This window comes from Brassica napus, chromosome A3, assembly GCF_020379485.1.
Source record: "Brassica napus cultivar Da-Ae chromosome A3, Da-Ae, whole genome shotgun sequence".
In the NCBI taxonomy this organism is placed as follows: domain Eukaryota; kingdom Viridiplantae; phylum Streptophyta; class Magnoliopsida; order Brassicales; family Brassicaceae; genus Brassica; species Brassica napus.
In genome coordinates this window covers 26,423,487-26,450,411 of record NC_063436.1, presented here as the reverse complement: position 1 = coordinate 26,450,411, position 26,925 = coordinate 26,423,487, and the positions used below count along the sequence as shown (strand labels likewise).

The window sequence follows — 26,925 nt, the reverse complement described above, 5'->3', positions numbered from 1 at the left end:
AGAAGACATATGTTAGGGGTAGGAGGAAGCAGTGATTTTTGCAGAGAAAGGTGGCGCCTTGGGGCAGAGAGCCAACCAGTGAGAAGGAGAGAGAGAGAGAGAGAAAAAAAAAAGAAGAAAGATTTTTTTGCTTCATTTAAGATTCGTTCGGCGATTTCAGTTTGAAGAGTGTTCTTTGGCTTTCGTGACGAAAACCAACAGAACACACTCCTACTTACTTCGTGTGGTCCGCTCCTCTGCCATGTTTTTTGACCCTACGCACCCTCTACTCACGTGTTCCCCCAACAATTAATTCAGAATCCAATAATTTATTTTACTAGTATTATTGAATTCATCATTTTTGACAAAACAATGTATTTATTTATCATCTTTTTGACCAGACACTGTAGTGTATTGTGACAATATAAAATAACCTTTTTTAAATGTTTTGTATGATGTCTCCTTGATTTTTAACTGTTCTTAGTTTGAAGATTTTAAATTTTGAAAATCATGCATTAACATTGAAAATCATGCATTAACACTAAAGCTCAAGAGTTCTTAGAATCGTTGTTCCATCTTATTTTAAGATGATTTATCTCTTGATTTCATTATAGTTACTGATGTTCTATATACTAGAAATGAAAGGTTACAGGAAAAAAAAAACTTCCATAAGTTACATATAAACTGGTTATGGATTAAATCTTGTGTTTTGTATAAAAGACGGTCTTGGAACATAACATGTTCAACTGTTAAGTTGGATAACGAGGAGCAAACGAATGAATAACTAAACAACTTTTTCCTCTTCGTCTTTGTTTGTTCAGCTCAACTAACATAAGTACGTATTATAAATCCATACGGATTTGACAGACAACCATAAAACTCGCTGTTTCTCAACTTTCTTGTAGGTATATTACTCTGCTTCTTTCTCTGTCAACTTGTGTAATAAATTGTTTTTCACTAATATGGAAAATCGTCCTCCAACTACACCAAGTATTTGGTATGCATTGAATGTATGAACTTTGTGTCGGTTACATCATGGATTCAAACAATTTATTGTCTACTCAATGCATCTTAAAACGTCTCACGCCACAGTCTAAGTTATGCCTTTCTTTGGAACAGAGCAACCTTAAAGAGCCAAGTCATCATAAACTATACCTATGCAAAAAAATTGGTTCCTCTAGAAGATTGGTCAAGGTCTAAAACAAAGAGCAAGAAAACAATTAGGATACTGCTAGACTAAAGGCGAGGGAGAAGCGCAATCTCCAAAGGGAACCGACAAAAAACTCTATAAAGCGAGTTTTTGACTATTCTTTCCATTGTAATTTTATCAGATAATGGGCTTTAATTTATATTTATTACCAGATTGCGAGCCTCTATATCAGTTTGCCCAGCCGGTCCAGTAGGGTTTTAAGACTTTTATAAATCAATACTATTAAATCAGGAACATGCCCCATTGATAATAGTTGAGTCCAATTAAAAATAAATCATGCACGATATGTAACTGCTTCTATCAACTTTATTTACACGACATCTAAGAAACAAATCTTTCAATATGTAACTGTTAATATGACTTTTATCTAAACGACATCTAAAAAACAAAACTGTTCCATAACCACTTTAATCCTACTTTTAAGGATACGTATTATGAATGTGTACCAGAATTTAAAGAATAACATCGTATTAAAAATATTCAAATTTGTGTATATATAGATTTATTACGTTAATACCCGCAAGGCAACTCCTATTTTTCAGCTAACCAAATCTATCATACTAATCTCAATTTTGAATTCTTCATGACTTACATAACCTAATTCCACAACCAATTAAGCTCCTATTATAAAGGCCTATATATTCTGCAACAAATAGATAATTTAATTTCTGAGTATTTAATTAACAAACTAGAACATTCGAGGAATCAAAACTATTATTCTCAAATCCATTTCGTTTTTAACAAATCTAACCCTTTATCCCGAGATATATGCACGACTCCTATATTGTTGCCAAAATAATTTCGATTTTTGACACGATTTTAACTAAATAGCGTTTCCATCACCAGAGGGCGGTTATATATATCCTTCCTACAGCTTATATTCTTATCACACTTCCTAAAATCAAAATTCACGGACTTTATCGCTACAGAAATACCTTTAATAATGGAACTCACTCCTTTGGCTGACATCAAACCTTTCATGACAGAGTATCGTGTACAAGTGAAGGTGCTCCATACCTGGAGGCAATACACAAAACTTTCAGGAGAATCATTGGAAATCATTTTGTCTGATGCACATGTAAGTCTCACATCTTAGAAAACCTATCTATTATTGTTTTCTCTTGCCACTAAACTAAACTGATATCTAAGATCGAATGTCTTTGCTTTTTTTTAGGGAACAAAAATTCATGCATCCTGTAAGAAGACATACCTTGATAAGTTGACGAGGAAACTTTCAAATGTGCTTGTTGTTGGAATGTGGAGAAACATTGAAAATTTCTCCATCAATAACCCTGTTGTTTCCTACAGGCCTACAAATCATCAATACAAAATGAATTTCATCTATGGCACTGATATCACTCCATCAACAATCCAAAACGACAGCATGTTCCTGAGTTTGGTGGATTTCCAAACTATTCAAAGTGGAGTGGAAGATCCAAACATCTTAATTGGTATGTATGTTATATTAAATTTTCATTTATATCTTTATAGTTTGATCTTTAATTTTTGTAACTTGCAGATGTTATTGGACAAGTGTCTGATTTGGGAGCTCTTGAGACAGTTCAGTGCTCGGGTAAACCAAGAAAGAAAATCGAATTCAGTTTGACAGACCTTGTGTAAGTTAAACCATTGATTTGTTTTTTATATCATATCACTATAATTAATACTTTCATATATATATTTTGACAGTGGCCGTAGGATTACTTGCTGTCTGTGGGGAAAGTTTGCTGAAAGCATTAAAGCTAACTGTGATGCAGCTGGTGAAGATTCGGTTATATGCCTCCTACGTTTTGTGAAAATTGGGACTTATAGAAGTAACCCTATTATCCCTTATCATAACATAGCATTATATGTTTATATAGTTTTCATATTACTCACGTTTTATGTTAACATTGTGAATGTCAGATGAGATTCAAATTTCAAACTCATATGATGCTTCTCAAATCTTTGTCAACCCGCCAATAATGGAGACTGAGGCATTTTTGAAAAGGTATATTGAATTTTAATAGAATAGATATATGATTGTTCTGATAATTAAAACAACTGTATTGGTTCACATTTAATAGGGATGTTGCATCCAATGCACTGGCATTGATTGAATCCAACCAAGACAAACTTGAGAGGGAGATAAGACGCGACCCTTGGATGCAATACCCAACTAGAGACATTGCAGAGCTACGTCAATCAACTCAGGTTTTAGATATATATTTTAACAGTATCCATTGTTAAAAGACTAACGTTTTGGTTTTCAAATGTAGACTGAGCAATGCAGAGTCATTGCCACAACCTATGCTATTGACAAGGATTGGGGATGGTACTATTTTGGATGTAAAACTTGCCAAAAAAAGTCACCCAGATATCAAGAACAGTTAAAATCGTAAATGGGAAAGAGATTGTAACTCATGTGTGGTTCTGTGAAAAGTGTGATCATAAAGTCACCGAAGTTTTACCAAAGTAAGTTATTTGTTAGATGTTTTTTGTTGTTATCATGATTTTTATTTCCTAAGATACTAATTTTAAATATGTTAACATGTTCACGATTCATGTATGGGTGAAAGATGGTACTGGAGAAGCCAATTTTTTTTTTTTTGTTTTTTGTTTACCTAATGCTATTTGACTGGATTGCAAGCGGAATTGTTCCTGAAAATGTTGCTGACTTACTCAACGGTTCATTTGATGAGGTTATATATTTTTTTCTCAACTTCAGTATAAACTATTCGTGCAAAAACTTGGGTTCATAATTAAATTAATAGAAATATTTAATTCTAGAACATATATTGAATTACAGCTAAAAGATGTTGAGTCTTTTCCTGAGGCTATTACTTCTTTGATTGTGAAGACTTTCATGTTTGGAGTTTACATTGAGAGTAGCAATGTTAGTAGCAAGGGTGGGATGTATAAAGTTGGTAAAGTGTGGAAAGATCTGAGTATGCTACTGACTGGTGGTAACACCACCGAATCATTTACTCAGTCTTTTCACTTTTTTTTATTTTCCACGGACAAAATAATATTAGGTTAAGACAACACAAGTTTACCTGCGTGTTTTGTCGGAAAAAAACACAAAAATTGGGCCTTAAGCCTTGATATGTCACGTGGGCCTTTTCTGATTTTTATTGGATCACAAAATAAAAAATCCATTTTTATTTTCCAAATTTTCCATATTTAATTTCATGATAAATATCAATATAAAAATATAAAAAATTTATTTCTAAAATTAAAATATAACAAAAAAATATACCCGCCCGGGCGGGTCAAAATCTAGTTACTTCCTTAATTCTAATGACTTAACTAAATAGTATTATTCATTTACTGTATATAAAAGTTCTGCAGCTGCTTTTTCTGTTTTAGAGATGAAAGACCAATATGTTGACCGATTGTTTCCCAATATTAACTCTTAAGGCATTTATAGTTTCTTCCACTTTAAAGTTTGGATCCTGAAAAAGAAGATTGATGGAAATGTGTATTCTAGGACGAGTGTTTTCAATGGTGATATGAGTCGCATATCCAAAGGTAGGGAACTCAACAACATATTGTCAAAAGAAACATGTTAAAACTCTCATGATATCTATACCATATGAAAATATTAAAGGTTTTGAGCAACAGGTTAAACAAGTAGTTTGGATTTGATGTGATCATATTTTTGTGTGTATTGATGTCAAGGTTTTGTTCTCATAGGTACCCTGGATTTAATGTATGTCATCTTATATTAACTGTATGATGACACTGGAATCCTTCCAAGTTGTACGTCAACAAAACTTGGATTCAATCAAGACTCCGTTGTATACAAGTAATCATTTGGGGTCCCCACAACGACGAATAAGACATTTGTATGAATGTGCCACGTAGTATATTTGTGAGTGGATGCCATAAGATTATACTTTTGTGTTCAAATTATCGGCGAGCTTTACGGACAAAAATGACTAAACAAAAGAAAGAAAGATAATGTCGAGCATGTAATTGTTGTCTTGCTTTGCCCTCCAAATAATAATAAGTTTTGGGATGCATGTGCTGTGATGACTCAAATCTTCACTGTCGTTGTCAAATTTATTTTTATGATCAACTCTTGTTGGTGGAGTGAAGGTCAAGAATGAAGATTTTAGTTGAGCAGGCCTCTCTCCTTGTTGATTCCCACTATTCCATTGTGTTATGAACAGGGGTAAATATTGATTCACATGAAAATTGCTAAGGTAGCATAAATACTTTACTTGCAGAAAATAAATGTACATATTTAAATTTAAATTAGATGAACTTCCAATTCCTGACCAATAGACGAGACCAACTTTGAGTTAGAATTATGGATCAAGTTAATATTTGATGAATTTTCAACTTTCAAATGAGAAATGTTCATACCGACAAGATATATCTATATTTATACTTCTATTCAAGAAGTGACATTATCGTTATTTTCTCATTTTAACTTTAATTTTTAAAACCAGCCGTATCATTTGGTAACGTTGTCCAAAGACCAGCATGCTTAAACTACCAAAACAACCTAACAATTGAAAGGAATCCCGTAAAACCTGCAAATCACGAGGCCTTACATGTCCGGATGTCCCACTTATACTTTCACTTTACGTCTCTCCAATGCTTTCCGGATTAACATATGATTACCAGTCCCTATTAACTATTGACTTTTACCGCATAGATTCGTATCTAATTTCCCTGCCGTGACTGGTGCATTAAGAGACGTTTTCACGTCCTTTTCACAAACACGAATCATTAAGAAAATAGCTGAAACTAATTTCCTCTACAGTTTAAGATTTAAACAAAAATTGGTCAATAGTAAAAGAGGAAGAAGAAATTTCATATATCAACTGAGCTTGAAACAAAAACCATATATTAAAAATCATATAACTCTATAACTCAAGGAGTATTTATCTTTGATGGAATCATTCGACTAATTACATGGCTTGTCCCTACCATTTTCTTTTTTCATAATCTCATTTCTATAGATTTTGTTTTTTCCTTACTCGAGTACTTGACATGTTCTGTCGGTTTATCTTCGCTTTTAGTTGACATTTTACCTAACATGTTGCTAGTATATGGTTGAGACTCGAGAGTTATAGGTCTCAGAATAACCAAATGATTTGTTCTGGAATAACGGTTCTGATACGGACAATTTTAATGTGTTTTTTTCGAAACACCACATTTCTATGTTTATTTTTGTGCAACTAATGTAGATTACATTTAGTTTTGCAATATACGTAACTATATATCCTGAATTTATACGGGACGTGTACATCTAAAACCTAAAAGGTAAAGTCTAATGAAATGCAAAAGTGAAGCATGAGAGAAAGAAAATTTGCAATCTATAACCAATTTATATTTGCATCGTTATGGTAGGTGAGGTGGTTATATGGTTCACAACTTTGCATAACATCTCAAACTTTTGTTATATTTATTTTGAGTGAAAACTGCTATAATAAGCTGATACTTTTCTGCTGGTTTGACATCCTATACATTGAGCTTTTTTTTTTTGTCTGTATTTGTTATCAACTAGAATGGTTACTAGTTACTACGTTTGGATCCTTACTATTACTCAAACCAACCTCCTATTGTTTTTATTCAGCTAAACATATCAAGTGGGACTTATTTGAAAAGTACAACATTTTGCGACCTAATTAGACTATAGTGTCTGTTTTAACGTCAGCAGTTAGCTTATGGAAGGTTTTAATTGTAATGTGTGTAAGCATTCAATTGGTTCATCCTGGGCATTATCATATAAGTTTCTTTTACTAAAGAAGAAATAAAAGAGTGGGACCTAAACCGAAAATTCCAATAACAAACGTCCTTTAACATTGTTTTATATAAACCCCCAAAGTTTCATCTTCTCTCCATCCCAACTCAAAACTTCCCTCATCCTTATTTGTTTCCCTCTTCTCTCACTTAAATCCAAGAGAGTGAGAGAGTTGGTCTGTACTGAAAACAGAGAGAAGAAAAATGCAGACGAAGAAGCTCTTTATCTCCATACTCTCCTTTCTTCTCTATGCTCCATTGATCTTCTCTTCACCAGTCCCGGACCCAGAAGCCATCGTCGAAGAAGTTCACAAGTACGAATCTTTCTTCCACATTTCTCCTTAACCCACATTTTTACATGAAACCCAACTTCTCACTTAGCTTGTTTCTCTTCACAAGTCCGACAATAAACCTCAAATCTCAGTTAGTGTTACTATGAGACCATAAAGGCGCAAACTTTACAAAAATCTCTAATGTAATAAAGTCTCAACCTTTCTTGCTTCCTCTCTGTTTCACAGGAGCATTAACGCATCGGTCGCAGCACGGAGGAAGCTAGGCTACCTCTCCTGCACCACCGGCAACCCAATCGACGACTGCTGGCGCTGCGACCCACACTGGGAGTCCCACCGCCACCGCCTCGCCGACTGCGCCATCGGGTTCGGCAAAAACGCCATCGGCGGCCGCGACGGTCGCATCTACGTCGTCACCGACTCAGGCAACGACGACCCGGTGACCCCCAAGCCCGGAACTTTACGCCACGCCGTGGTCCAGGACGAGCCTCTCTGGATCATCTTCCAGCGAGACATGACCATCCGCCTCAAAGAGGAGCTCATCATGAACTCTTTCAAAACCATCGACGGCCGCGGCGCCTCCGTGCACATCGCCGGCGGGCCTTGCGTCACGATCCAGTACGTGACGAACATCATCATCCACGGGGTTCACATCCACGACTGCAAGCGAGGCGGGAACGCTATGGTGCGGAGCTCGCCGAGGCATTACGGGTGGAGAACGGTGTCTGACGGTGACGGTGTGTCGATCTTCGGAGGGAGTCATGTTTGGGTTGATCACTGCTCGTTGTCTAACTGTGAAGATGGGCTTATTGATGCCATAATGGGCTCGACGGCGATTACTTTGTCTAATAATTACATGACGCATCATGATAAGGTTATGTTGCTTGGGCATAGTGATACTTACGCTCGTGACAAGAACATGCAGATTACTATTGCTTTTAATCATTTTGGTGAAGGGCTTGTTCAAAGAATGCCAAGGTAAATAAGATTTGATTTTTTTTTTTATTTTGAGTTAGTTAATGTGGTTTTGTAAGTTACTGTGTTGGGACCAATGTTATGTAGGTGTAGACATGGGTACTTCCATGTGGTGAACAATGACTATACACATTGGGAGATGTATGCGATTGGTGGAAGTGCTAATCCTACTATCAATAGTCAAGGGAACAGATTTGTGGCCCCGAATATTAGATTCAGCAAAGAGGTGACTAAGCATGAGGATGCGCCGGAGAGTGAGTGGAAGAGGTGGAACTGGAGATCATCAGGTGATTTGTTGTTAAACGGTGCGTTTTTTACTCCGTCCGGTGGTGCTCAGTCGTCTAGCTATGCTAAGGCGTCGAGTCTTGGGGCGAAACCGTCTTCTCTTGTTGGACCATTGACGGTGGGTTCTGGTGCACTGAATTGCCGCAAGGGTTCTCGTTGCTGATTGTGGTGGCCTTAAGTGGGTCAGTTAAGTTTTTTTTAGCTTAATTAGTATAGAAAAGGCAATTAAAGCACCAATTAAGGGAGTTAAGTTATAACTTTCTGTAGTTCTTAATTTACTGTCTTTATGATTTTACTTCTTTATGGGGGTAAAATTAAGGAGAATACAACCTCTCGCTTTACTGCTCTTTAGGACCCTTGTAAGGATTCTCTGTTTTAAGGAATCTATTATTAGGAGGTTCAAGTGTAGGAACAAGTGCAGATGTGTTGATCTTTGATATTAATATAATTTATGTTTCCTTGTGAATCTCTGTCTTTGACACAAGCAACTCTCTCTTGTGAATCTTTGATATTATAGCCATAGACCCACCCATTCAGAAGTTTGGAATGTTGTGTAAAATGGGCAACTCTCTTTTGGGTCAAAGTTGTTTGAGCCTGATATGCCAACAAGGGTTTATATCTCGAGGAGGCAGAGACGTATCAACGAGGGAATGGCTCAGAGGAGTGATGAGCTGGCAAGTTAGTTAGTTAGTTAACAGATGGTACACGAGTCTCGCTATATAAGGGGCTCGTTAGTTGTTTCTGTTAGTCATTCAGTTAGAATCAGTTGTGGCTTGAGATCTCGATTTGTGAGATTCAAGAAGAGGCTTAGACTCTGTGTGTAGAGACTAAGAGAGGGAGGTTGGGAGGTTCTTGGTTATAATACATACAAGTTCTTATCAAATTGGTGCGGTGAGCGTGGGGGATCAGAGTCAATGTTTGACCAAAGCCACGACTTTTTCACTCTGGTCGATGCATCGATTGTGGTTAGATAAAGAAACTTACCCTTCAAAATAGAGAAAAGCATGTGACCGTGCTAGAACATAAAAAAAAATGGTGAGATTTGAAGAAAACATTGGAATAGAAAAATGGAAAAATACTCCAAAAAGATGACTGAAAACAGTCATGGGTCTCAGCAGTCCTACTTTTGATGGAGTGGGTCTCGTATTTGTGTTGACTACTCTCCACTGATTGTGGATATGTTTCAAATTTTGAAATTTTATAACAACTAAAATAACTAACCAATGTATTTGTTTTTCTCCAAATAACTAACCAATACTATAATACTTCTTTTTCTTGGCCATGTCATGTCACATGTGCTGCTGCTCTGCAACATATTAACTCAGGAAAGAAAAGAAGAAATATAAAAGATTCTGTTGTTGCTGGTTGCAGCGAACCATGTGATGCAGTGGGTATTGTGTAGCAGGTTCGAATTGGCAAGTCAGTACTTGATAAATTATGCGAATATAAAGTTACAAACTTATAAAGATATTCCCCCCCCTCCCCCCTTTCTTTTCTTTGTCATATATAACATCAAACCAGTTAGAGAATTTTCCACATTAGGTTACAAACATATGTCTCCTATTGAACGAGAATGATTTAAAACTTTGATGGTAATGCTGTTGAGCTTGTGCTGTCCGCGTGGGCCGGTTAATTCAGTTGTAACTGTTAGGTATCTGAGTCTTCATTTTTTCGTAGTTTACAAGTCGCATGTTCTTTAGAGAGCATAGTGAGATGGATCAAGACTCGAGAGTTTATCCCAAAAATGAGAATTGCATTCGAAACACACTCTATGTTTAAATATATTCGTGGAATGAGATTTATCACATGCATATATCTTAATGGTGTTTTCGTATAATTGATAGTTAAGTTATCTTCTGATGTGACAAGTAATGAAGATCAAATTACATTCTTCTGAGAACTCGTTAAAACCAGGACTACTGGCATATATGTCTTTAGAACTTTGTATGCAATTTGTATATTGTTCTTCATGATATAATTTTTTCACACCAAATCCCACATATATGCATGACTTCACGTCTCCTATACTGCTAACCAAAAAGTCCCTTTCCATTTCCATATTCAACTATGATAAGCTGAATGATATAACTACAAGGCTAACGCAAGTATCAAGTCCAATCCTTACTTAAACCATGAGAAACAATGACTAGACCATTCAAGATAGAATGTGTGTTTAAGTTTAAACATGGCATAAACAGAGTTTAAAAAGGAAGAAAACAACAACAATTTGTTCAGAAGAAGACTATTAGCGGCGGGTGGTTGATGCATATCGAATGAAAAAAAAACGGTGTTAGCTCACTGCAATATACAAAACTCAAATGCTTGCAAATCAAAATTTAAACCATTGACTTAACAACCACTATATCATAAACTTTCATCGACTAATATAACCACATAACTCAAATTAAGAAAAAAATAATAAAATATAAATCCTATAAGAAAAATTATGGCTAGAAACCTCAAAAATATTCATTATTTTTTTAATTAATATTCATTTTATTATTTTTTGCATTAATGAATTTTTTTGTTCATTACATTGGGACAATTTGCTCTATATTCATAACAGAGGAAAAATTAAGAATATAGCCATGCTACAGTTTTTCTTGGGAGATGAGAAAATTTGTACACAAATATGACTAAAATCTCCTTTTAAGCGCGTGCGCGTGATGTTGACACTCCAAAACAAAATTTGTCATACTATACTACATACCATATAGTATCGTCACACAGAAAAGTTAAATAGTTGCGAGGTTGAGTTTGATCTATTTCGTAGTTGTACTATACATGATTATGACATAGTATAGTACTATAAGCAAAGTAATGTATAGAAAAAAAAACAAAAGTGGTGGACATGCAAGATAAATAAACAACCTATACTAAACAATAGTGTAATTTTCTATCATCTGCTGCACTAGTCAAGTCAAGCAAAACAAAAACACGCAATCTATGGAACACAATAAGGCCAACACACGCACATGATAGTTTCATATATTATGTGACGATACTATACATAATTACGACATAGTATAATAGTATAATCAAGTAGCGTGTAAAAAGAAGGAGGGAGGGAGGGAGTGGGAGGAAGGGAGGGAGAGAGAAGGAGGGAGGGAGGGAGGAACTGGGAAAGTAGTTGTAAAACTACCTTTCTATTCTATATTTATTATATAGAATAGAACATAACAAAATATTGCATTCTAATTTGAACTGATAATTTTTCAAATGTGATGGATGTAAGAATACATAAGAATTGAATCACCAGATCATTAATCACTTGAATGTTTCTCTAATATAAAAAACCTAACAAAAACACTTTGAAAAAAAAATTATGTTGTATTCTATGATTCCTACTAAAATAAAATAGTATATTGTAATGGTAACTGTTTATCTTCTTCAAAAAATTTCATTTCTCTGGCAATTAAAGTTAGACGAACAGTTTGATAATCAACCTTCTGTATCGATCATTGCTGCATTCTAGTTACACGAACAAAACCACCGCCGAGCTCGAGCTCCGTTTACCACCATTCTTGGAGCTGTCGTCATTTCTACTTCTTCTTAGCGATGTTTCCTCATTATTTCATTCTTAAGATGAGTATATATGATGTGCATACGGTTCAGTTTCATTTGTAATTCTTACAAAAACGAGTTAAAAAAAATCATTTATCTAATAAAACACACGCGCAGAATAGTTTTGTCATTAATACATAATATATAGAGAATACTATAGCCATCAACTTGTTATGGGTATAGACTCAATATTTTTTCTGTTATGTACATGGTCCCTAATTTCCCTTTTATCTAACATTTTTATTTTATTCTCTCTTGATGTCTTGCGCCTCCTTATCCCTATCTAATCAACCGCTCTAAAACCCTCCCTTCCTCTTCTTCTTCAACACTTCCTTCTCTCTCTCACAATCCTTTTGCTATGGCTTCTTCAATAGTAACCTCAAGCTTTTTGAGGCCATTAGCCATGTCAGAATCCTCCTCTTCCACCATCTTCTCCCACCCTTCCTTCTCCACTATCTCCTCCTCCAGAACTCGCTGCTCCCTCCTCACCAAACGCACTAACCTCCCCCTCTCATTCTCCCTCTCTCTCAAAACCAAAACCCACCTCAAAAAGTCACGTTTTGTTACCTCAGTTGCCGAGACTTCTGATTGGTCTCAGCAAGACGGAGAAGAAGCAGACGGGAGCTCATCATCGGTCGCCGTCGAGGAGAGCGAGCCGCCAGAAGCGACGTTTTCTGAAGGGGAAGGAGACGTGAGCGAAGGTGGCGACTTTCCGGAGCCACCGGAAGAAGCGAAGCTGTTCGTCGGAAACTTGGCTTACGACGTTGACAGCCAGGCCTTGGCTATGCTCTTTGAGCAAGCCGGTACAGTTGAAATCGCCGAGGTGAGTTTGGTTTCATTCTTGTGTGTTCTGTGCATTGCAATTTGCATCCTTTATGTGTCAAATGAACGAGATGAAGTCAAAGTTCTTTGCTTTTAAGTGTTTGAAGCATCTTTGAAATGAATTAGATGGAACTTTCACACTCTATTGGTTTTGAGTATATTGGTACTGTTGATGTTGTTGTTAGTTGAGTTCTCACATTTGTTTATAGTTCAAGAGATAGCGTTTGCTAATACTAACTTGTTCCTTTGGGTTCTTCACTGGTTGAAGGTTATATACAATAGGGAAACCGACCAGAGTCGTGGGTTTGGATTTGTGACAATGAGTACAGTGGAAGAAGCTGAGACTGCTGTTGAGAAGTTCAACCGTTATGTAAGTTCTCATATGTGTATCAATCATATCTCAACTATTAGCATGTATTGGTGGAGGGGTAGTTACTTTGATTTTGGCTCATAAGTGGCATTATTTGTTCTTAATTCAACCAAAGTTTTAGTCTTTCTGCATTTTTGTTGATCTTTTCATGTTTTTGTCAGGATTTGAACGGACGGCTTTTGACGGTGAACAAGGCAGCTCCCAGAGGATCACGGCCAGAACGCCAACCTCGGGTATACGAACCTGCGTTCAGAGTCTACGTTGGAAACCTACCGTGGGATGTGGACAATGGTCGTCTAGAACAAGTGTTCAGTGAGCATGGCAAAGTTGTGGAAGCTAGAGTGGTTTATGACCGTGAGACAGGTCGTTCGCGTGGGTTTGGTTTTGTGACAATGTCTAATGAGACTGAACTGAATGATGCCATCGCTGCTCTTGATGGACAGGTACCCCCCTCATGTTCCTCTTCTATATGCTAATGCAGTTTTTACATGATTTTGTGATGTTCAGTTCCTTGTGTCTTGTTGTTTGCAGAACATGGAGGGTAGAGCGATCAGAGTGAATGTAGCGGAGGAGCGTCCGAGGCGTGGATTTTAAGGACTGAGAGGATCTCTCTGTGCCCTCTGTCACTTTGCATTTTGTTTAGACGAGATTCTTACACTCTTTCGTGATTTTTTTGGGGTCAGAACTCTGAATGCGAAGCTTCTTTTAAGTTCTAATGTAATTTTGTATCATTATTTCTCCTTGACGGTCTATCCACATTTCTCTGTCATTATTCCTTGTCAGTGTTTTAAATATTAGCAACAAGGAGCATCTCACCACAAACGCGCCAAATAGTGGAAAGCTTCTATAGTAAAGCACTCCCTTCCCTTAAATTGATGTAAGATGGATCTTGTTATATCGTTGTTCAAAGAGTTGAAAGGAAGTGACAGGTGAGGATTGGGTTCTTGTTAACCACACGCTAAAGTGAAGCTGTAATCATAGTGAAGATGATCTTGTTATACGTCTAGATATTTGACGATCACGATTCCAAATCATCGGCTTTGCTTCATGGGGTATATCTTGTTTGTTATCACATTGTGGTCAAAGATAGTTGAGCAATATAATCATCAAAGGTTAAAAGAAGATGAAAATCATGAAATGTTCAAGTCCAGTATATGATGAGCCTAAAATTTGTGTCTTCTAATTGGAGGGCCTCAATACTATAAGCCCAAGAATATTAGAGTTTGAAGCAGCTGGACGAAAAGGTGATTGAAGTATCTAATCGTATTTTTGAAAAGTATGAAAAGAATTCAAAAGTATAAAAGAAGAGGAATTTGAAGAAGATTAGGTTAGTCAACATAGAGAGAGAGCAAGAGAACTCGCAAAACAAGCTAGTTTTCTGAGTCTTGTGAGAGAGATATTTTGTGAGACGCAATTGTTGTTGTCTGAGAGATCTCTAGTTGGAAATTGATCAGTGTTTTTTTTTATAACTTCTACTTTTGTTACTAAACAGAGTTTACATAGTCTTGCTGTAACAAAGGAAAATACATCTAGGTACATAAAAATGAAAAAAACAAATGTTTGAAGAGGGGGTAAAGGGCTCTTTGCCAATGTATCAGCAACTTTGTTTCCTTCTCTTGCAATCCATACGAACTTGATGTCTTGAAATTGTTGTCTTCACCAATTGATCTCTCTGATCCAATTATAACCATCAAAATGAAGACCTTGCTTATTCAAGAGATTGACCATCTTTTGACAGCCACTCTCCTTTACTCCAACAATGTTGCATTGCTACCATTAAGGTCTGCAATTCACTTTCAAAAGCATTTTTAACTCTTTTACCAGAGGCTTGTCCTGCCCCTCTGTACATTCCATTTGAATCACGCAAGATCCATCCCATTGTGCTTGGAATATCAGCATTAACAAAAGAACCATCAACGTTACACTTGATCCAATCATGCTCTGGTCTCCTCCACTTGTCATATAAACTTGGTTGAACAAGTCTATAAGATTATTCAAGAGATTTCTAATAAAATATATCAGTTTTTTTTAATTACTCTTAGTCTTAAATCTTTCAGATACCATTTTCTAGGTTTTATAAATATGGCCTTGCATGGTTATGTAAGGGTAGTAGTATTTAGCGGCCGATCTGTCAAAGATACCCTAAACCAAGAGCTACGACTATCTTCAAAATGAGACTATCTTTAAAATGAGCCAAGTCTTAATTAGAGTTTGAGAACGTGAGATGTTTCTAAACTAAGTTATAACATTAGTCGTTAAAAAAAAGTTAACATTAAGACATCATGAGAACATAGAGAAAAGGTGTTTTCGAGTTCTATGAAAAAGTTCATTTATCTACGGATAAGATCTTGATTGTCTGTATATTAACTTATTAATAAACTTAGGCATATAGGTTCATATCAACTTACTAGTAAAGGCTGTAAAAATATATTCTGAAACAAATGTGATTTGATTCGACTCAGCATGATGGCATATTTTGATTTGAGAAGATAAACACTAACTAAAATAAAAAGATAGTAAAGAATAAGCAAAAAGTCTTGATCGTGCTCGTGAAGTCGCTTTTATCAGAATATGGAATTGCAACACTTGTCGGGATACAAGAAAAGAAATGGTCCATTATATTCATGCATGTGTAACAGGCTTAACATCATAAGAAATAATAGACTCAAGACAAAGGACAGAGGAAACAGAGTGTATGAGAATAGAGCGACATTGATGATTCATTTCTCGGCCTGATCTATGTCTTGGAACTTTCTTTCACTCTCTCTTATCCCCAACCTTGGCTCTTAGCTTCTCGACCAGACATATCCATTAATCTTCACACTTGTCTCTTTGCCCTCCTTATTAATTTATTTTTGATCCAATGATCCATCACCAACGTTTTATAATAACAAATACGATCTACTATTAATACTTATTATTAAAACATTTCTATTCTTTCTCTATATTTCTTTATAAAATAAAGAAATTCCACTATAGAAATGAATTTAATCTAATGTATGTTTATATAATAAAGTTTCTCTATTTTTTTCAGAAAAATATAGATGAATACTGTTTTTACTTCTAAATATAAGGGCAAACAAAATGCTGAAAAAAGTAAACAAAATATTATTCTATATCTTTATTTAAAATAGATGAATTTTATTATGGATATATCATTACTCGATATATACGCCTTTAAAAACCGAGTACTTGCCGTTAGCAAGGCAAGTAACAAGTCAAAAAAATTTATTACTTGCAAGGACAAGGCAAGTATCAAGTATTGTTTTATTTTTTGGCACTTGCCTCGTTACTCGTTATTTGTTACTCATTCTATAAAATACTTGTTACTTGCTAAATAATACTTGTTACTTGCTAAATAATACTTGTTACTTGAAAAAAAAAACTGTGGAACATCGAAATAAAATAAAAGAACAAAATGGAGGAACATTGAGTTTCATACGGTCTTTCAATATTTTAAACGCTTATTTTCATTTTTGTCTATTTCTTTGAAAATTCATGTAACTTCTGGATGTTAGAAATTTAGAATATGTATCTTTTTTGTATGTAATCAAGAGACAATTACTTGGTTTAGCAAGTAACAAGGCAACGCAAATTACTTTGCAAGTATCAATTTTTTTTCAAGTACTTGTTTCAAGCAAGTCAAATATCGAGTCGTAAAAAAAATTACTCGGACAAGGCAAGTCAAGTAGCAAGTAACCAAAAATCGACATGTACTTGTCTCGTGCCCACCCCTAGATATATCGATTAGAGTATGACACATTTCTATAATAGATTTTTTTCTATTTTAGAATAAAATATACTAAAAATATATAAGTGGTTTTACACATTCCAAATAAAAAAAATGCAAACGCTAATTGCATCAGAAGTCGTTAGTTATATATACATATATATATATTTACTGAAACTATGTAACATTCTTTTTGATGAAATGTCAAATTATTGATCAAATGAAAGAATGTGTATGTACAGAACCTATGAATTTGTGTAACGAATGGAAGACATCACAAATAGTAAAAGTTTTCATAGGTACTAGACCAAGTTTGGAAAAGACCCTGCAACGTTATATATACTGCACCTATTTAACATTCGGAAGGAATGAAAGTATAGGTCCTAGTTTGGCGTTGCACCAGGGAATGATTATGAATACAAGCAAAAAAATGATAATGGTTTTATTTGATTTCTAGCCCACTAAATCAAATACAGTATATCCAATGTAAGAAAGGAGGGTCAAATCTCAATGTTGTCATAAATAGCAAGCAAAGTGGTTGCCCTTAATAGCCATAAGTATTGAAAAGTAAGCATCAACTACTAGCTTATCAGGATTCAAAAACAAATTAAGTTTAGTTTACATTACATTAATGGAATTGGATAGAAAGACTTTAGAGTAGTTGACCCAAAAAAAAAAGCAGAGCGATACAAAACTTTGACGGCAAAAGAAGGTTGGAGGGATGGATGATTGGTCCCCCTCCTCTTCCTAACCCATGATGTGAGTTCTTTCAAAGGGCAACCCAACCAACCATTCCACCTGTACCCTCAAACCCTACAACCTGTAAGTTCATTACATATGTATCTTTAAATTTAATAGTAGCCTCTTTCTATTAAAAATACAACCTTAAACCATATTAACAATCTTAGAATCTTTTTACTTGTAATGGACTCTAGGATGTTAGCCATGTGAATCACACATGCTCTCATGATTTTATTATTAAGGCTAATTAGACACTAGCTAGGCTAACTCTGCAATAATACAATGAACATAAACATTTTTTTTTTGTTATAATTCTTTTTAAGTCAATAACAGAACAGACAAGATGCTCATCTTCGTTATCGGTAATAAAGCACATGATTAGTTTTTGCATATTAATGTCAGAAAAAGGAATTAACTTTAGGCTTCAAAGCAGTCATAGGCCCTCTCTCTCTCTCTCTCTCTCCATCTCTCCAAAACAAAAGAGAAGGAATGTTTCCTCGCAATCATCATCACCATCTTCGTCTTCTTCTCTGAAACTCCCAGCTACCAGTGAGAGTAAGAAAGAGAGAGACTTTGGAGAGTGGGACTCTGTTTTAGATAGAGAGATGGGAGGTGTGACTTCTTCAATGGCGGCGAAGTTAGCGTTCTTCCCGCCGAATCCACCTTCTTACAAGATTACCAGAGACGAAGCAACGGAGCTTCTGCTCATGGACCCTTTTCCCCACCGAGAAAACGTCGACGTTTTGCGTCTTCCCACGCGCCGAGGCAACGAGATCGTGGCCATGTACGTCAGGTACCCTATGGCCGTCACGACGCTTCTGTATTCTCACGGAAACGCTGCTGATATTGGTCAGATGTATGAGCTCTTCGTCGAGCTTAGTATTCACCTCCGCGTCAACTTGATGGGGTTAGTTCCTTTTGTAATTCTCACTGATGCTTGATTTGAATCTCCAAGATTAGATTTTTTACTTAAAAGAGTCTTGTTGTTTATGCAAAGATGTTGTCTTTGAGGTTTGGTCTGAATCTGGGATCTCTTACAGCTCCGAGACAAAAAAAAGTTTCTATTTTTAGACATTCTAGATCTGTTATTGTATCTCTTTCTGGAGGCAAAGTGTACTTCTTTTGATAGAACAGAACAATAGATTGGTTTCTCCATGTTTACAGTTTCAGCTTATTTAAACTTTGGAACATTCTCTAAATATGTTTACAGGTATGACTATTCAGGGTATGGCCAATCATCAGGGAAGGTGAGTCAACCACACAGATCATAAGACTCTCTGTGATTCAAATGTTTCACTGTGAAGATAAATCTATTTTGTTCTGTTACAGCCCAGCGAGCAAAACACTTATGCTGATATAGAGGCTGCTTACAAATGTCTGGAAGAAACTTATGGGGCAAAGCAGGAGAACATTATCCTATATGGTCAGTCTGTTGGTAGTGGTCCAACCGTCGACTTAGCTACACGTTTGCCTCGTCTAAGAGCTTCCATTCTCCATAGTCCTATTCTTTCTGGTCTTAGAGTTATGTATCCTGTCAAACGCACTTACTGGTTTGACATCTACAAGGTAACCCTTTTTAATTTCTTTACATAATGTTTCTCATTAGCCTTATTCTTCCTCTTCCTTATCAGCCTTTTGTGTGATCTTCTCCTTCAGAACATTGATAAGATTTCTCTGGTGAGGTGTCCTGTCCTCGTGATTCACGTAAGTTTCCCTGATTGGTGGTTTCATGGACACTTGTGTGTAAGTTTTAAAGGTGCAATCATTTTTTATTTTGCAGGGAACAGCAGATGATGTGGTTGACTTCTCGCACGGGAAGCAGCTCTGGGAGCTCTGCCAGGAGAAATACGAACCGTTATGGCTCAAAGGAGGAAACCATTGCGATCTTGAACTCTTCCCCGAGTACATTGGCCATCTCAAGAAGTTTGTGAACGCTGTGGAGAAATCCGCGTCGAAAAGGAACAGCTCTTTCTCGAGAAGAAGTGTGGAAGGAGGGAGTGAGCAGCCTCCTCGGCATAGTGTGGATGCACCGCCGAGGAAGAGCAAGGATGGACGAGAGAAACCGAGGAAGAGCGTAGACAGGCTGAGGTTTCAGGGATACAAGCTGAGCCACGTTGAGAGGCCTGAGAAGCTGAAGATTCCGTTTGAGGAAATGGAGAAGGCGAGGAGAAGCGTGGACATATATAGAGATAAGCCTCAGCCGATGGAGAGAGCACGTAAGAGTGTGGATTGGTTGGATAGAAGTCGAGCTACGGATTAAAAGGAATGGGGGGTTTGGTGTTGTTAAAGATTTTGTATTGGAGTTTCGTTCAATTTATTGGGGGTGTGTTTGTGTTGTAGTAATCTCAACAGAAAAATAGATTTAACAAGTTTGGTAACTTCTCTGACTGTTTCAAACACGACACTTTTGACTTGTCTTGAAACATTGCTTCATTGGAGAAGATATGTGTGTTGTTGTAATCCCTCCTTTCATCTTCGTTGCTATAGTTCAGTGTTTACTAATGAATTTGGATCAACTTTTTTTGACGCGCAGGGTTTAAGTGGGAGCACACGCACCGCTTGCAGATCCACATTGTCATGATCCAAGTAAGTTCTTGTGAACAATGATAGAGACAGCTAAGAGAGAGAGGTCTGAGCAGCCTGAATGACCATTTCTTTGGGAGGTCATAAACGGAGGTTGGTTTATTCATAAAAGCGTTACGCTAATTATTGTTTCTGCTTATTAAATCTTTGAATGAGCCTTCATAAGTTGTTCCAACAGTTCCCATACATAAGATAATGTTAGTATAAATGAATGAAACTATATCTGAAAATCTATAGGCTAGAAAAAAAAAACAAGGCACTGAGATGAGACAGAGAGAAGTTAGTAGATTCGGAAGGCTGACATTAAGCCTTAGTATCTGCTTCGATCTCCATAAGTCTCCCAAATGGAGAAGAAAACAGATGAGGAAGAGACGAGAGGCTAAAGATGAAGGCGAAGAACAAGAAGAAGTCAAGAAGAGAGTAGAGGTGATGAAAGCAGCCGCACAGGCTTGGCTCAGCCGCTCCCAAAACTCTGAAAGCACCGTTCTGGAGTTCGAAGCGCGAAGAAAGCAAGCTTTTGTGAGAGGTAAACCTTCACGTTTCAAAATGGAGGCATTGTTGTCTACAACAAAGAAGCATCGTCATCACTCTTTTTTGGACTGGGAATACGGACAGTCCTTGTGGGATCCATACGAGATTCTTTCCGTCTTTAAGAAACTGGAACGCGCACTCACGTTAGAAGAACATACTTTCTCTGCGGACTATGCCATCAAGAAGAAGAATATGGACTGCAGAAAGAGCCTTAAGAGTTTGTTTACCAGTTCGTCTTCGAGGAGATTTTAAACAAATTCATAAGTGAGTATACAAATACAATACGAGCGTCTTCATTTGCTCGTTTGTTTGCCAACAGTTGCAGGTGAGATTACTTTTAAATCTTTAATTGAACATTAATATACATTCGTACGTTCAAAATGCAAAAAATGTTATCAGCTGAGAAAGGGAAACCATCATCAAGCCATAAAATCAATTTTAAAACACTGGTTAACAGGTTAAGCATCATTCCTTTAACTAATCTGCCAGGATGACATAAAACACATCGAAATCAGAAGAAAGCATGAAGTCTTAATACTTATTTATTTCTGATAATAAACATCATCCATCCAACACAGAGCATTAGAACACACCAAGTAGGTCTAACACAAACACACTACATAATCATTCATAAGGTTTTATTTAGAAAATAATAACATTAAGCCTCCTTATCCCCAGTGAGGAGATCCATCACCACGCCTTTAACGCTTCCATTGTTCTTCTTCAGAAGCCTCTTGTTCGTCACATCATCACAGAACCCCTGCAAACATTTCTCATATTTGTCAACATCCTTCTCGATCAGGTTTTCAAATCATTTATTTACAAAGTGCGCACACACTTACCATTTCCTGAAGCTCCTCTAGGATAGGATCCCACTCGCTAACCCCACAAAGAGCCTCAACAGACTGCTCCAAGTTGTACTCATTGTCCCTCAAGATCTCCTTGTTCAAATCAATCTCTTTGAATCCCATTTCCTCTAGCTCCTTGAGCATGGTTGTCTCCAAGTCGTTCTTCTCTATATCCTCTTGAAGAGGAGCAGGGGTGTCCATTGTAAATGAATAACCACCGCCCAAGGCCTCAACAGTACGCATATTTCGGAACCCAACTATTTTGCATGATGACGAAGACGAAGATGAAGATGGAGTCTGTGGTTAAAATAGCGCCTCAGAGCATGAGGCGAGGAAGAGGTCAATCTCGCCTCTAGCTATAGCGATCGCCTAGGCTCGCCTTGAGGATTTGACGCACCACCTACACAATACAAGCAAGATTAGTAGTTATCTGTTCATATTTATACATTCATGTTTATCCTAAACCATTAAAATTAAAAATAATCATATCTGTATAAAACTAAACATAAAACATGCAATTAAACGTTCAAATCTTATAGAAAAAATAACTGAGTAAAAAAAAACGTCATCATAAAACTCAGAAACAAACAGAAACAAACAGAACTTCAGTCTTCAAAACAAAGTCATAAAAATAAACTCAGAAACAAATAAACTCAGAAACAAACTTCAAATCTGAAAGTCCAACTCCTGAAAGTTCTCGTACTGATTGTACTGATCCTCTTCCGCTAACACATTCCCCACATCTCCAACATCTTCTTCAATTTCATTCTCATCATCCTCATCAATCAACACCAATGGAGATGATGATGATGATGGCCTTTGGGAAGCTCTTTGGCTTGGAGTTGAGCTTGCAGCTGAATTCTTTCCTTTTTCACTCCTACTTAAAGATCCTCTAGTAGGGTAACTAGGCTCCTCAGCTCCAGAAGCTCTGCTAACCATTTCCCATGTGAGATCATCATCTCCATACACTAGATCAACATGCTCATCAGAATCATCTCCTTCCATTCTTCCTACTAGCCACTCGTTACAGTCATCAATTTCATCTAAAAGGACAGGATCAATCGTGTCTTTCAAATCGTAACGGCGTTTCAGAGCTCGGTTGTACTTAACAAAGACCATGCTGTTCAACCGTTCTTGAGTCAAACGATTCCTTTTCTTAGTATGGAGATGCTGAAACACGCTCCAATTTAATTGAAGGAATCTGACCTATATCTTCTAGCATGAGATCAAGGCAGTGTGCTGCACAAGGAGACCAATATAGATGTGGTCTCTTAGCCATTAGAAGTTTCCCTGCGAATAAGCAAAATATTATCAGATTAGCAACAAGAGAACTAAAAAACAGAAACTATAAGATTGAATAGAAATAAAAACATACCAGCTTTAATATAATTTGAGGCATTGTCAGTAACAAGTTGGACGACGTTAGACTCTCCAACTTCATCCACCACATTGTCAAGCATGTTAAAGAGCAGATTTGCATCTTTCACAACCTCTGAAACATCAACTGATTTCAGAAAAACAGATCCTTTTGGAGAGTTGACAAGGAAGTTGATGATGTCTTTTTGAACCACTGAATCGCGCCATCCGTCCGACATGATTGAACAACCTTTAGCAACCCAATCAGCTTTGTATTCCACCAACTGTTTCTCAGCTTCTTCCACTTCTTTTTTCAAGAGAGGCACTCGCAGTTCATACATGCTTGGTGGTTTAAAACCAGAACCATATTGCCCTATAAGCTCACACACCTCTTTGAAACTGTCATAAGTAATAGCATAGAAAGGAATTCCAGCATCTATGAACCATCTCTCAATAGCTCTACAAGCTTTGTCTCTACTTTCTTTATCAGATACTCCTCCAAAAACTTCTTTTCTATCTTTTCTTCCTTTCAAGACATCAGGGGGAGTTGGAGCAACAAACCTGTCCATAGGACCCTTACGCTTCTTCAAGTTAGGCTGAGTTGGGTAAACGTCATCTTCTTCATCATCATAACCAAAGGCTGGTTCCATCATTCGGACACTGGCTTTGGCTTTCACTGCATCTTGCTTGCCTTTCAAGAAAGTTTTAACTTCTTCATTCACGTGATCTGGAACCTTGGGACAGAGAGTTACGTCATTGTAGCCTCCAGCCAGATGATGTTTAGCACGTGAGACTCCACCATTTGTGATTTTACCACAAAAGTTACAATGAAAACAGCCATACTTCTTAGGATCAGGTGTTGCATATTTGTGTGCTGGATCAAGTTGTTTAGAAGGAGTTGACATGGTGATAAGAGAAGAGTGGGAGATTAGGAGAAAGAGAGCAGAAAGAAGAAGCAGAAGATTTAGAGACTCTTGTCTCAGAACAAGACAGACGTAAAAGAAAGAGAAGCGTCAAGCGTGACCATATATCAAAATGTTAAGTCATTAAATTAGATTTTAGGTGAATGTTTTTTTGGAAACATAAAAAGAAACTAAATATTTTATATTAATCATAATTGCTTGTTTTAAGTAGGCAAATAAATTAGAAATAATAATCTTACCGTTAACTACAAGTCGTTGAGGCGTTGAGACGTTGAGGCGTGCAAGGCGTGCAAGGCGTGAAGAGGCGTGCGCCTCATGAATTAGCCTCGCCTCAGGTCCTCAAGGCGAGAAACCCAGTTTTGACCTCGCCTCACGCCTAGGCTCGCCTAGGCGTCGCTATTTTAAACACAGGATGGAGTAAGAGTGTTAGGAGCAACAGGCTCAACGTCACCAACCAGCAGGTCATCGTTTCCCGGGATCTGTGGCCCAGCGGCCTCTCGTTCTAGATCAGCACCTTTCAATGTCCCGTTAACACTGGAGCTGCCGGTTTGAGCTGGCTCATAATTCACGTTGGTCCCTGTAAACTCTCGTGCAAATGTTTCATCAGGAAAGGCATTCAAGTTCAGTCCATGAAACTCATTCGCACCAGTTCCCTTCAGCGATGCATCAACCTGACCACGCAACCAACCACAAAAAAAAAGGTATCAAAGACATTTTGACAAAGAGAAACAAAGATTCAAGGAAAAGAGCAGCAAAGGTCTCGTAAGTACATTTATCGACACCCAAACACGTTGCCCGAACTTAACACCAATAGGGGAAGCCATCATCCAATAAGAAATGTATCGACCAGGTAACTCTGGTGCAACAAAATCAACTTTCACATCAAGCTCACCGTTGATGGGCACACCCTCCGCTGGAATCTGCAATGATGTTGAGACCAGTAAACAGATGGTATTATTTATAACTACATACATATAAACACTATTGCCACTTTGTGCAAGAAGCTAACTCAAAGACACTCATGAGTAATTTAAACGGCATAATTGATCTTTAAGTGTAAAAGAAGTGGCAAAACTAAAGAAATAGCATTCTAACCTGTAAATCAACTGCAAATGAGTTGCTGAATCTGTCCCCACCGATCCAGAATATCTGTGTGCCACGCGGCCACACCAGCGATCCATTGTTCCTCATTTTCCAAATCTTAGTGAATGGAGCAGATGGAGCAACAACTGTTCCATCAATTACATTCACATCAAGCACAAAGCGACTGTCGAGTTTAGTCCAAGTACTCCTAAAATCTGAGACTCCATGGTGTGGTGGCAGCGCAGGGCCCAACCACGGATTAGAAAACTATATAATAAAAAAGTACGGTAAGATCTCCACAAAGCTATAGTAGAGAAAGAGAGGGAATAGAAACAAATGACTCTCAAACATAGAAGAAGAGTAATACTGGGGCACGTAGTCCTCCAAAGGGATGTAGATGTCGAGCTGAGACGGGCTCATCCATTCTCGTGTAGTCCCATTCGTTACCCATCACCGAAAAGCAGTTATTGCAAAGATCATAGTCTTCTTTCCTGCAAAATATTCACCATAGAAAGTTAGAAACAAACAAAAGCATATATAAATCCTACGATGTCTGTAATTTCTACACTTGGAAATAAAAAAAAAACTCCTTACACTTTAGACTTAAATCTAGGTCCCATTATTGGAACAACTTCACATCCATCACATTGGATGCCCTTATGGAAGACTCCCAGTGAGGATGTCCAGTAATCACCATTGCTGCCCTCTTTAGAGTGACATACACCAAGGGGATACTTGTTGAGGTTCATTGGATTAAGACGGGATCCATTTACGATACCGCCACTGAAGGGACACTCGTTGAAACTAGCACCCACTCCCATTGAGGTTGGTACATGACCAAAAATCGCAGGCTTTTTTCCGGTCTGGGACTTCTTAGAGATATCCTTCTTTTCACCAGCGGAAGGAACTGAAGAACAAGGCTTAGTAACAGGAGAGCAAGGAGTACCTTCCTGACTAATCGAGAGTTTCCCCAGCTTGGAAATGCAATCAAACAGCTCACCAACCACAGGACTAGAAGACGCCGCTTTAGAAGTAAGGTCAATATACACCTTGGAAATAGTATCACGCATCGGGTTAGGCACAGCCATCATAACATCATTTATCCCCTTCTGGATTATAGCAACCGGGTTTTGAATATCAGGCATCCCCGAAGCTGATGAACTCCTCCCACTTCTCTCCGTAGCAATAGAGTTAGTGGTCACACCAGTGTTCAACTGCACATTGATCTTCAAGAACTTAAGTCGCTGACTCGTGACATCAAAGAGGTCGTTGTCATCAACTAGAGCCACCACATCTCCATCTTCATCAGAGTAAGTCAGAGAGAAACCATCATCCACGGGGAGGTTAAACAGAGCAGCGATCTTTCCCCTAAGAGAGGCCATGTCAAGATCAAGCTCTCCATTAGCTTTGACAGGCACCCTGAAGCGCCTAAGCACACCTCCATAGCTCACCTGCAATGATCACAAAACAACCGTCGCGATCACGATCACACGAATCTCCGCTTCAATTTTCCGGCGGTTTTACACATTCGATCCATGGAAAAATTCAAAAAAAACGAAACAACAAATCTAGTAAACCTAGAGGAAGAGATACGAAGATCGACGCGATCGCAGCTAAAACAGAGGATAAAGAAAGGAATCAATCAAACCTTGACGACGAGTGGAGAAGTAGAATCCATCGCTCAGAATCGGCAAATGAAGAGGTAACTTATCCTTTGAGAAGCGTACCCGTACTCCGCTTTTATCGTCAACACAAGAATATTGACGGTCGCGTTGATATTTATATCGAGACGATGCTATTTAGCTAATTATTTAATTCATTTTTAGATTTTAATAATGAATTTGACTTATCCAACAAGATATTGACTTGTCTGGTTATTTGGCTTGTCCAGAAAGACAA

General features: G+C 37.4%; 6 protein-coding genes across 7 annotated transcripts; 4 read left to right on the top strand and 2 right to left on the bottom strand.

Moving 5' to 3' along the window:
- Positions 1 to 6,990: 6,990 nt before the first annotated feature.
- LOC106440777 (probable pectate lyase 18) lies at positions 6,991 to 8,941 on the top strand. The gene is made up of 3 exons (XM_013882515.3): positions 6,991 to 7,239; positions 7,444 to 8,193; positions 8,278 to 8,941. Exons 1-3 carry the CDS (start codon positions 7,130 to 7,132, stop codon positions 8,636 to 8,638), a joined length of 1,221 nt encoding a protein of 406 aa, XP_013737969.2. The 5' UTR covers positions 6,991 to 7,129; the 3' UTR covers positions 8,639 to 8,941.
- A 3,327-nt stretch (positions 8,942 to 12,268) lies between these two features.
- On the top strand, positions 12,269 to 13,971 carry LOC106440781 (31 kDa ribonucleoprotein, chloroplastic-like). Its single transcript, XM_013882518.3, has 4 exons — positions 12,269 to 12,862; positions 13,130 to 13,231; positions 13,393 to 13,674; positions 13,763 to 13,971. Exons 1-4 carry the CDS (start codon positions 12,398 to 12,400, stop codon positions 13,823 to 13,825), a joined length of 912 nt encoding a protein of 303 aa, XP_013737972.2. The 5' UTR covers positions 12,269 to 12,397; the 3' UTR covers positions 13,826 to 13,971.
- Positions 13,972 to 17,766: 3,795 nt separating this feature from the next.
- On the top strand, positions 17,767 to 20,166 carry LOC111214297 (alpha/beta hydrolase domain-containing protein 17C-like). The gene is made up of 5 exons (XM_048763402.1): positions 17,767 to 18,609; positions 18,913 to 18,949; positions 19,032 to 19,268; positions 19,359 to 19,406; positions 19,483 to 20,166. The coding sequence occupies exons 1-5, from the start codon at positions 18,077 to 18,079 to the stop codon at positions 19,960 to 19,962; spliced, it is 1,335 nt and encodes a 444-aa protein (XP_048619359.1). The 5' UTR covers positions 17,767 to 18,076; the 3' UTR covers positions 19,963 to 20,166.
- Positions 20,167 to 20,549: 383 nt separating this feature from the next.
- Positions 20,550 to 21,276, top strand: LOC106440783. Its single transcript, XM_022716896.2, has one exon. The coding sequence runs from the start codon at positions 20,550 to 20,552 to the stop codon at positions 21,066 to 21,068; it is 519 nt and encodes a 172-aa protein (XP_022572617.2). The 3' UTR covers positions 21,069 to 21,276.
- Positions 21,277 to 21,342: 66 nt separating this feature from the next.
- On the bottom strand, positions 21,343 to 26,832 carry LOC106440775 (protein NBR1 homolog). The gene is made up of 8 exons (XM_013882512.3): positions 26,675 to 26,832; positions 25,621 to 26,477; positions 25,394 to 25,517; positions 25,039 to 25,293; positions 24,714 to 24,863; positions 24,363 to 24,614; positions 21,659 to 21,961; positions 21,343 to 21,576 (listed from the first exon to the last, which is right to left on the bottom strand). Exons 1-8 carry the CDS (start codon positions 26,702 to 26,704, stop codon positions 21,475 to 21,477), a joined length of 2,073 nt encoding a protein of 690 aa, XP_013737966.2. The 5' UTR covers positions 26,705 to 26,832; the 3' UTR covers positions 21,343 to 21,474.
- LOC125590186 lies at positions 22,178 to 24,354 on the bottom strand. 2 transcript variants are annotated; one of them, XM_048763408.1, is made up of 3 exons: positions 24,183 to 24,354; positions 23,040 to 23,894; positions 22,178 to 22,954 (listed from the first exon to the last, which is right to left on the bottom strand). In XM_048763408.1, exons 2-3 carry the CDS (start codon positions 23,671 to 23,673, stop codon positions 22,821 to 22,823), a joined length of 768 nt encoding a protein of 255 aa, XP_048619365.1. In that variant the 5' UTR covers positions 23,674 to 23,894; positions 24,183 to 24,354; the 3' UTR covers positions 22,178 to 22,820. The 2 variants fall into 2 exon arrangements, with proteins under 2 accessions (XP_048619365.1, XP_048619362.1); XM_048763405.1 differs by having other exon boundaries at positions 23,040 to 24,348.
- Positions 26,833 to 26,925: the final 93 nt, after the last annotated feature.